The sequence below is a fragment of the Sciurus carolinensis genome, chromosome 7 (assembly GCF_902686445.1).
Source record: "Sciurus carolinensis chromosome 7, mSciCar1.2, whole genome shotgun sequence".
Classification (NCBI taxonomy): domain Eukaryota; kingdom Metazoa; phylum Chordata; class Mammalia; order Rodentia; family Sciuridae; genus Sciurus; species Sciurus carolinensis.
Genome location: NC_062219.1, coordinates 18,562,250 through 18,573,102, shown reverse-complemented (window position 1 = coordinate 18,573,102; position 10,853 = coordinate 18,562,250). Strand labels below are relative to the sequence as shown.

General features: G+C 45.1%; 1 protein-coding gene across 1 annotated transcript in view; it reads left to right on the top strand.

Moving 5' to 3' along the window:
- The first annotated feature begins 394 nt into the window (after window positions 1-394).
- The window catches only part of Samd5 (sterile alpha motif domain containing 5), a 50,586-nt gene continuing 40,127 nt past the window's right edge, over window positions 395-10,853 (top strand). The window contains exon 1 of the mRNA XM_047557183.1: window positions 395-1,148. Coding sequence (XP_047413139.1) covers window positions 690-1,148 — 459 coding nt within the window. The 5' untranslated portion in view covers window positions 395-689. The remainder of the gene's footprint in view (window positions 1,149-10,853) is intronic.

Below are 10,853 nucleotides of genomic sequence, written 5' to 3'. Positions count from 1 at the left end.
GTCGAAGTCAGGCAGACTCCGGAAGAAGTGAGCGCAGACTACCAGGGGTCAGGGAAGTAGAATTTAAAGAGAGATGTGGGAAGCAATCCAGGGTGGCCACTCGAGCCCGGTAGCTTAAAAGCCAGCTGATCCCCACTAGGAAGACGACATCAACTGGCACTCGCGAAGACTAGGCGCTCCGGGGCAGCCGCTGGTCTCCGCGGAGGAGCCGCCTCCCCAGCGCGGGGCGCGCGTGCAGACGCCAACCGCGGCGGGCAGAAGGCGAGATGCGGCGCGCGGCCCCGGGACCGTACGGGCTGGGAAAACCCTGGGGCTGCACGGCTCGGCGCTGACCGGGCGCAGGTTCGAGGGGTGTGCCCTGCCCCGCCCGCCTCCGCCCCCTCCCGCGCCCCTCCCCGTGGCGGCGGCGCATCCAGGGGCGGTGCGGAGCCAAGCGGCTCGCCCAGCCGCCAGCGCCTGCGAGCTCCGTCGCTGCTCCGGGAATTCACTTTGCAAGCTTTTAACGTGCCTCCCTCAGACCGCTTCGAATGGCTTTCGGTCTCTGGCCTGATCTTTTTCTTTAAGAGGGAAAACTTTACAGCGATTTCTTTTTCCCCTTCCAGGAGAGGATTAAAAGTTGTAGGAACTGGTGCCGCCCGTGCCGCTGGGGCGCTGGGAGGGCGTTCGCCGGAGGGGTTCCCAGTCCCACCATGTGCACCAACATAGTTTACGAGTGGCTGAAAGCGCTGCAGCTCCCGCAGTACGCGGAATCCTTCGTGGATAACGGCTACGATGACCTGGAGGTGTGCAAGCAGATCGGAGATCCGGACCTGGACGCCATCGGGGTGCTGGCACCCGCACACCGCCGCCGCATCCTGGAGGCCGTGCGCCGGCTGCGGGAGCAGGACGCCGCCGCCGCGGGCCTCTACTTCACGCTGGAGCCGCAGCCCGCGCCGCCGGGGCCGCCGGCGGACGTCGTCCTCCCCTGCCACCGGGGGGAGCCGTGCGGCGGCCCAGCCCAGGGCACCCCAGGAGACCCCCGCAGCCAGATGACTGCCTCCCGGAGTAGGGAGCTGGTAAGCTACCCCAAACTGAAGCTGAAGATCATGATCAGGGATAAACTCGTCCGAGATGGCATCCACCTGAGCAAGCCCCCTTACTCCCGAAAGGTAAGGAGGCGCCGCCCCGGCGGCCGGGGCGGGAAGCGGGTGGGGACTGGTCCAGACTGCTTGCGCTGGGCCGGGCAGCCCATTCCAGGTGACGATGGGGAGGGCAGGATGGTTGGGTGTCTGGGAGTCTTTTCTGTTATCTCGTTATTCCTTCCTTGTGTTACCAGTGGTTGATAAGACAAGATCTGGCACCCAGACATTAACTCCAAACTAGGACCGATTCTCTGCTTAGTCTCTGGGTCTCATCTGTTAGGATGTGGACTTGGTCTGCTTCTGGTAGCCAGGGGGGATTCCTAATGTTTCCGTGGTGCTTGGGTCTGCAGGATAGCAGAAAACATGGTCAGTGCCTCACATTATGTTCGACCTTCCTTTTCTTCTTTACTTTCTTTGAGTTTTGATAAATTCCCAAGAGATATAAATTGGTGAACTCTCTTGAAAGAGTGGGAAGTTGGGCCCAGTTACTCCCAATTCCATACAATAACCCCGTCGCTGCTGCAGATTTGAGACATGTACCATTAACATGAACATCCTGGGTGAAAGTAGTGAATAAAACACTAAACACGTGTCCACTCACTTGAGACACGTTCTTTGAACTTAAGTATCCATGATTGATAATGAGGTGCTGAAGACACTGGGGAAAATAGGGCCAGAGGGTGTCCTTTGGAGGTCTGGGGTGTCGCCTGTGTGACTATTATTGATCCAGATGAGATGAAGTAGGTACAACTGTGACTTTATTCTAGAGAGTCTGAGTGGACTCATTTGGCAGAGGAGTTCAGAGCACAAGGAAGCGACATTTCAGTTCCCAGAGAGGATTCTGCAAGGGGTGGGGGTACCTTGGAAGTACAGCTGCTCTGTGAGGAAGGCTGAACTGTGCAGTGGGCTTTGAATAATTAAGTAACAGAAAGTGCTGCTTCATATTGGAGCTCTGCCTCTCTCTCTGAGTTGGTCCAGTTAGGTTTCTGCAACTGTCCACAGAGCTGACTTGATAGGAAGTAAACTGCATAGGTAACCAGCCTTGCCTAGATTGCACAGGAAAATGAGCACCTGGCTTGAAATCAAGACTGGGAGAAGCCCAGGGAGAAAATGATGGCAAGAATATTCAGCTGGTAGAGACTGAAGACAGCACCCTGGTGGGGAGATGGGGATGACCTAGTGTCTTGTGGGCATCTGGGGCCTTGGGTTGTTTTATAGTCTTAAGTGTTGGTTAGAATGTCTGGATTTAAGAAAGTTCAAGTGAAAGCTATGTGATAAGAAGTTGGAAATAAATGGTTTAATATTACCTATCTGTTATCTTGCAGGTAAGCAGGGGTGAGAATACAAGTTGGTATTTATTATTAAGAGGACAGGTCAGGAGGACAGTTGGCCTTCAGTTAAACATATGTTCCAGTTTCCTGCTTTAACAGTGCCATTGATGTGTGCCAGAAACAGGAATGGAGAGGACACAATTTGCCAGGAAGTTTGCATTAGGTGGCGTCTGATGTGGGCAGAGGGTCCCTGGTCAGTCATATAGGAAATTATTCCTGGAAGAAAAGACGGCTGAGCCAGCTCCATGTTTGTTATAACACGCCAGAACCTAAGGTGGGCCTCTACTGAGAGAACAGGTGTACCTGGGCATCTGGTGAGGGCACAGTTCAAGTCCTGGTCACAAAGAGAAGCAGAGGGCAAGGTGTGTCACTTGGGCTTGCTTCATCTTCAGGAAAGCTGTGGTGTGACACAGCCAAGAGGGCAGGAGCTGAGGACTAGGTGAGGGTGGTTGGCACTGCCATAGATTTATTTCTGATTCTTACAGAGTCACAAGATAGGCCTAAATAGCAAACTTCAAGACTGTGAAGGATTTTAAGGACATGCAGTATCTGAATGTAGGCTTTGAACTATGGACTTCTGCCTAGATCAATGAGTGATACAGCAGTGTGTTTTTATGTCAGATTCATATAAGAAACATTTCATTTGCATTGTTATACTACTTACTTTTCATTTAAAGAATTATTTCATTCAACTTTTATATAAATTCCTTAACAATGTTTGCTAACAAAGATATGGCCCATTCAATTTCTGTACATACTTAATTCTCTTTCTTGATCTGATAGAAGGATAACAATAGGAACAGAGGGTTTTCATTACCTCCTTCATAGATACTCCAGCTGGGGACTGAAAAAAAAATGGAGCTGACAAACTTTTTTGTTAGTGAGAATAACTCACATTGACATAGGAATTAAAATATAATTAAAGGACATGAAACTGCATACAGGTGTATAGTAGCAGATCACATTCATTTGGATTTGTGGCATAGATGTGCACTGCCTCCTAACTTCTGGATTAAAATTATTTAGGGATTTGTTTTCTAATGCAACTCATTCACTCATGAACAGTATGAGGACTTTTTCCTTAAAATGTGATCCACAGTATAATTTTTCCAGAGTCTTCGGCTCTGTCGTGATCGGCATGTGTAATATTCGTTATGTGCATTTGGAATTCTGCTTGGAAGAGCGACTCCAGCCTCCTTTACAGTCATTTGCATTGTTGATCCTTGCGGTTTTGTACTTTGGTGAGAATATTAGATGGCTTGAAAGTGAATTATATCAAGGATGATCTGAGCATTTTTCCAAGAATCACCTGGAAGGATTGTAGGATTTGTTCCAGTAACTATTCAGGTTTCTTGGTTTAGCGATCAGTGAATTAAAATGCAAGCAAAAAGTAAGTTTCTCCTTGTTTTCCAAAGGAATTCTGTAGCTTTGGAAAACCAGGAGCTTTGAAAGAGTATCAGCTTTGAAATTGGAAATGAGTCCCTCATCTGCTCTGTAGCTGGCTTCTTTGACTGCTGTGATTGTGGCCTTTCAAATGGGGATCTTATATGCAGAATTTTTTTTTAAAGCCAAGTCTTCTCTGCGTCATGCCTTCTCTAGGTTACTGTGGTTGACAGGACGTGGAAGCCCTGCCCTCAGAGATCTTGGGTTTTAGCAGAGATAAAATAGAATGAGCAATAATGATGAAATGTGACAGCAGTTACTTTGATGGGGAGCACATGCTGCCTTGAAAAGGTGCATCCAGCTTAGTTTTCAGGGAACTGGGACCGTGGGACTAGTGGTCAGAGAGAAGGGAGCAGGAGAGGAGGAGCCACTGGAAGCCATAAGGTTTCAAGGAGGAGAGGACTTGTCAGAACAGGTCATGGTCAAGAATCAAGTGTATCTTGGTGATGTAGCAACCTTGCCATCAAAGGCCTTTACCATGGCAGATGCAGGTGATGGGAAAGTGAGGGTGGAGACACCAGCATGCCCTCTTTTAATAGAGTTTGAGAAGGTAGATCTAAGGCTGCTGGAGGAAGAAGGGAGACTCTGGTTAAGGGTTTCGGGGGTTGTATTAGAGAATGAGAGAAACTGGAGCAGCCCAAGTGTTGGTGGCAGGGGACCAGAGAAGGGGAGGTTGTGGAGGTGTGGAAGGGATGGGAGAATTAGAGGTTAAAAGGACAGCACTGTTGATAGACAAATGGTAGTTGCTGAGATTGACTGTTTATAACCGTGCCTAAAGGTAAACACTAAACAATGAAACATATAGAATTAAATATGATTACACAAAGGAATCCTCGCCATTCATATATTTGTCCCACAGGGTATAGATCATGCCTGGTGTTTATTGAGTTCTGTGAATGTAGCAATGCTTGTGAACGGGCTGGGGTAGGTGTGAAGGGTCCAGGGCTCTGAAGATACTTTGCAACACACTTGAAATGGTAGAGTATAGACCTTAGAGAGAGAGGGGGTGGGGCTGCCTTGTAGGCTTCTGAACCAAGAGTACCTCTTGCCACAACTACCAGTTGAAGCGATGTAAGTTAGTATAACTTATCGAATAATGCTGGAGAAGTGTTAATCTTCATTTGCACGTTAGTGCTAAATGAATTAATTAACAAGACTCCATGGTAATAGGGCTCTCTGTGGCTACTCTGGAGGGACAGCCTAGAATGGAGGAATTTGGAGATGCAGAGGCTGCAGGAAGGCCTCTCTGTATTGGAGGAGAGAAGGATTTAGAAAAGAAAGGGAGATGCTGGCAAAGACACTTCTGTCATTTGGAGATTTGCCTGGGGTCTTGGCAGAAGCTGAAATGACAATAAATATTGCTCCTCCCAAGAATTCCTTCTGCCTTCATGACATTCCCAGGACAGATTGGAGACTGGCAACTAAAGATCTTCCTGGCTCAATCAAGATCCTCAAGTGTCCTCAGCCTAGATCCTTCTGGGTTTTTGTTGTTGTTGTTGTTGTTTGTTTTTGTTTGTGGTCACTGGTTAGAGAACAGTAGGAAGAAGAGATGGAGCAGAGACCAGAGCTTGGTTGGTGGGGAGGCTGCTGCTCTCCTCATGCTCCTGTGGTTTCTGCCTGTGGAGTTTCTGTATAAGGGGACCTGTAGACGTCCTCCCATCTGTCCATCTGCCTCTATCCATCCTCCTGTTTTTCATTGGTCCATATGCCCATCCTTCCATTTCACAATGCTGAGCATGTGCCATAGGCTAGGTCTTAGGATTGGAATTGCAGGGAGCTAGACAGATGTGCTAATATGTAGAGGGTCTAACCTAGGACTTGGCATGAAATAGTTGCACCATATCAAAGCTGAATGTTATTTCTATAAACCTCAAGGGTTAGAGAATTTTAAACTTGCTCCTTCAAATGTTAACGAAAGTTCAACTTTGGTGAGAACTTGAGTAAAGATAATGAAAGATGAAGTTAAAAGTCAAAACATGTTTATTTCTTAAGTGTTACTGGAGAAGGACTGGGAATTAAAGTGCTGGTCCCCAGTTAGAATGGCAGTCATCAAGGATACAAATCATAATAAATGCTGGCAAGGATGTGCAGGGAAAGGTGAAATGAAGCGTTGTTGGTAGGATTGCAAATTAGAGCAACCACTTGGGAAAGCAGTGTTGAAATTCCTTAAAAGACTAGGACTAGAATGACCATATGACCCAGCTACTCTACTCCTTGGAATTTATTCAAAAGAACTAAAATCAGCAAACTCTTTTGATCCAGGCACATCAGTGTTTATAGCAGCCTAATTCACAATTGGCAAGTTCTGGAACTAGCTCAGGTGCTTGTCAACAGTAGAATGATTTGAGAAAATGTGATATATGTACACATTGGAGTTTTACTCAGCATTTGCGGGTAAATGGATGGAATTGAAGATCTTCATGCTAAGTGAAATGAGCCAGACTCAGAAGGTCAGACATCAAATGTTTCTATTTTTCATATGCAGAAGCTAGAGCAAAATAAAGAAAAAAAAGTGTTTGTACATTTGGGGGAGGCTCTGATCCCCTGAAATTAGAGGGGAGATCATTGGAACAGAGAAAGTGGATTGAGGAGGACAGAGAAAGAAAGGGTAGGATGAAATTGACCAAATTACGCTGTGTACATATATGAATATACCACAGTGAATTCCATCTCTATATCAATAAAGCACCAATTAAAATAAATAGGAAGATGACCAGTAGAGAAAAGGACGAGGGACAGGGGGAGGGAGGAGGAAAGAGGTAGCAGTTCGGACTGAAGTTGAGCTGATTATAGCCCATGCTATGCGATTAGGTCATAATGAACCCCACTTTTATGTATGACTACAGTGCACTAATAAAAACATTTAAGGAAAAGTACTGATCCTGCAGGACAGTCATAAGAAAACATCTGCAGCAGGTCCAGGAAGAGTGTGAGGCAGGTCAGTTGCTCAGGGTGCACAGAGAAAGATGTGCTTGCTCCCCAGGTGGTACTAGACATCCAGTCATCATTAACAAAATTTCTTACCATGAAATTTCAAGTGTGTGCAGGTATCTTCAGCATCTCTTGCTTTGCACACTAAGCATTCACCTACTCTGCCTACACTTAACACCTAGTTCACCTAGTTTTTTTTTTTTTTTTTTTTGTGGTGCTGGGGATTGAACCCAGGGCCTTGTGCTTGTGAGGCAAGCATTCTACCAACTGAGCTATCTCCCCAGCCCCTTTAACACCTACCTTCAGTAGCAGTGCGTGAGAACCATGGTGATGTTGATTGCCCAAACTCAGGCAAACATGGTTTCTGTGAATTCTGGCAGGTCATGGGGTTCATCCAGGTGAGATCAATACTATGTTTTGAGATTATGCTTTCCTTCTGACCCAACAGGGTGGTGGTTATGAGCACAGGCTCAGAACCAGACTGCGAACTTCATATCCCGGCTCTGATCCATACTAGGTCACCCTTGGCTCCTCTGTGAAAAGAGGGCCTCACTAGTGACTACCTCATAAGGTAGTTATGGAGATTAGGTGAGCTCACACTCATGAACTTACTAGATCAAAATTTGTATCACTTGCCTAGAACTGCCCCGACATGTACCACACAAACTGGGTGTCTGAAACAACAGCAATGCCTCTCTCACAGTTTTGGAGGCTCCAAGTCCAAGATCAAAGTCTTAGCAGAGCCTTGCTCTAAAATCCTAATGGCTTGCAATGTCACCTAGACAGGCCTGCCAAAGGCTCCAAACAGCATCCCTCTATCTGCCTCTGACCCCTCAAGCACCACTGGGTCTGCTGGATCACACGACCCAGGTGGCAAAACAGCTGGAACTGCAGCCTGGGCCTATAGCAGAACCTTCTGTTGTTCTGGGCCTCACTCAGAATTGGCAGCTTTTGGATGACACAGTAAATGTGCTGGAGTAGCACCCTCAGACAAAGATGTGGCCTCCAAAAAGAGGCACATTAGTCCTTGTGCTTCCTTCTTGGTTGTTGTAGGAGGCCAGATGCAACAACTTTATTCTTCACTTTAGAAGGGGTCTCTTGTCATGCCCCCCACCACTGAATCCCTGAAATTCACTGAGGTCGAAGACCTAATAAATCTGTCAGATTTATTTACCACTTTCTGACATGCAAAATGTCTTACCATGGAGTCGAGGATAGTCACTTCATCTTGCTTATTAGGTCCAAGCAGTCTATCATCATCCAATGGAGCTGTGTGAGATCCTATGGAAGGGATAGGTGACCAAGATCTCTGGGGACTAAATTGTGAGGTAGATCTGGAGAGCAGATGTGCTCCTGGGGTCAGATGGTGAAAGTGTATTGCTCTCCGTGCCAGCTGCAAGCAAACTGCTTCGGGTGGGCTTTCCTAACAGGGTTGAGAAATGAGCATTTGCCAGGTGAATAGCCTGGCTCACGGTAAGTGCTCACCTGCATTAGCTCCTGCTCACCCTGTGCTGAGGTTTACCCGGACACCACAGCCTCTATCTAGCATGTAATCTCTGTCGATATATGTAGCATACACAGAGGAGCCCACTGATCCAAGTCTCATTCCTGAGGAGATGGGTATTTGGTAAAAAATTCTTAGTAGGTTTTTAGTGTAAGTAATGCCTAGTCATTTCTATATGCCTGAGAATACAATAATGACAATTATTTTAAAAAAATAAAAACATTCCAGAAATGATGGCCTTTGCTGGTAAATGGATGGAGCTGGAGAATATCATGCTTATTGAAATAAGCCAATTCCCCAAAACCAAAGACTAAACATTTCCTCTGATATGCAGATGCTAATTCACAATAAGGTCATGGGGAACTAGGGAAGAATTAGAGGTACTTTGGATTAGACAGAGGGGAGTGAAGAAAGGGGAGGGCGTTTGGGGGTAGAAAAGATAGTAGAATGAATCAGACATTATTACCCTATGTGCATGTATGATTACATGACCACCGCTTTGCTCTATTAGGTACAACCCAAAGAATGAGAAGTTATACTCCATTTATATGTGATGTGTCAAAATGCATTCTTCATGTACAACTAATTAGAACAAAAAAATCAATTAAAAAATTCCAGAATTTAAATATTCAAAATTATGTTATGATTTTTTTTTTAAAAGCAATCATTTGGAAGATAATAGTGTTGCCATTACTCAGAGCATTTCCAGAACTCCGTGCCTGCAGACATCTTCAGTGATGGCAAGTCCTTGTCCTCGTTTGGGGTAAACACCTAAAGTAATTTGAAATATAGTCAGTCAATTGAGAGGAATGACATTGAGTAAAACGTGAAATGGAGAATGGAATCTCACTAAATAATGTTGTATTATTTTTGGTAGGACTTGCAAACTGGTTTTTGGATTTTATGATATTTATCATCCTTTTCCTACTTTTGAACCCTTAAGAAATATGCTCTTAGTGCGCATCCATGTTTGCAAATACGGAAACTCCCCCAAGGGCTTGTCAGAATGCGGAAGTCAGTTGCCTAGCGTTTGTGAAGAACAGGACACAGTGGTGCTCTTTCCAGTAGGAATGGCTGCAAAGTCCATGGTGCTCCGGGGAGGGATCAATTAAACTGCACAGACAGGAAAAAGTGGTGATGCTTATGGGTAATTCAGAATTTGGAAAGTGCAAGAGGGTTCATAGGCCTTTGCATTTATTTGTCCTGCTGTTCCTAGACAGCTCTCTTCCTACACTGTCATGTCAGGTCTTAAAGGAGTCATAGTTGAACTACTTCTTCCTTCCAGTCTCTTGATTAAAAAAAAAGATGCTAAAGTCAGGGGTACAGAATTAAAACTCCCCTAGTAGGAGTTGGGTACCCTCTTAAATAGCAAGGCAAGTGTTTGTGTAAGCTTTTCTGCTGCTGTGATCAAAAGACCTGATAAAAATTTTAGAGGAGGAAAAGTTTATTTGGGGGCTCACAGTTTCAGAGGTCTCAGTCCATAGATGGCTGGCTCCATTACTCTGGGTCAAAGATGTGGCAGAACATCATGGTGGAAGAGTGTGGCAGAGGGAAGTGGCTCAGGACATGGCCACCAGAAAATAGAAAGATCCTCTCACCAAGGACAAAATATATACTCAACAGGCATGCCCCAGTGAGCCACACATGAACTTTTTGGGGACACCACATATCTAAACCATAACAATCAGGAACCATAATGGATCATAACTTCTCAAGGTCATAGCCTGTATAGGGCTAGAGACAACAGTACGTCCTTGGCTATAGCAAAGAGTTGTTATTACCACCAGCAGTATTAAACTGAAAGGTTGTTATCAGTTCTTTTCTAAGTTTTATGAAATAATGCTGCTTCAGATCAACCACTGATTTGGACTTGGGGAAACCCAGGAGGAGAAGGAGGGGGATCTTTTTCTTAGTCAATATAAAAAATATTAAGGGACAGGCATGTTCTAATCCCAGCTACTGTGGAGGCTGAGGCAGGAGGATCTCAAGGTCAGAACCAGCCTGGACAATTCAGAGAGACCCTGTCTCAAAATAAAATAAAAAGGGGGTCTGGGGTCAGAGCATATGCCTGTAGTATTGGGTTTAATTTCCAGTACTATAGAAACAAACAATTAAGGGTCATAACTGGGGATCATGCCAAAAGGCATTAAGCATACGATCTGTCTTACATAAAGACTAAGTGACATCTAATAGTTTAAAGATTTTATTACTGCTTCTAATTGACATAAACAGTCTGAGGCTCTCTAAAAGGCTTACTGTTAAATTTCCATAAAGTTATAAATACAAACAAAATAAGATGTACTTCATTCAGAGCATATCAGAAAGATAAGAAAAATAATTGCTATGCATTTTTTACTTAACCAAAATCATAATGAGCACATTTGACAAAATTTAAGACTTTTTATCCTCCAAGAACATATTAAAGAATAGAAGCATACCTATTTATTTGACACCCAGAGTATGCCTTTAACACCTACCTCTATTTGACAAAATTATTTTAAGTAATAGTCATGTAATATGCAG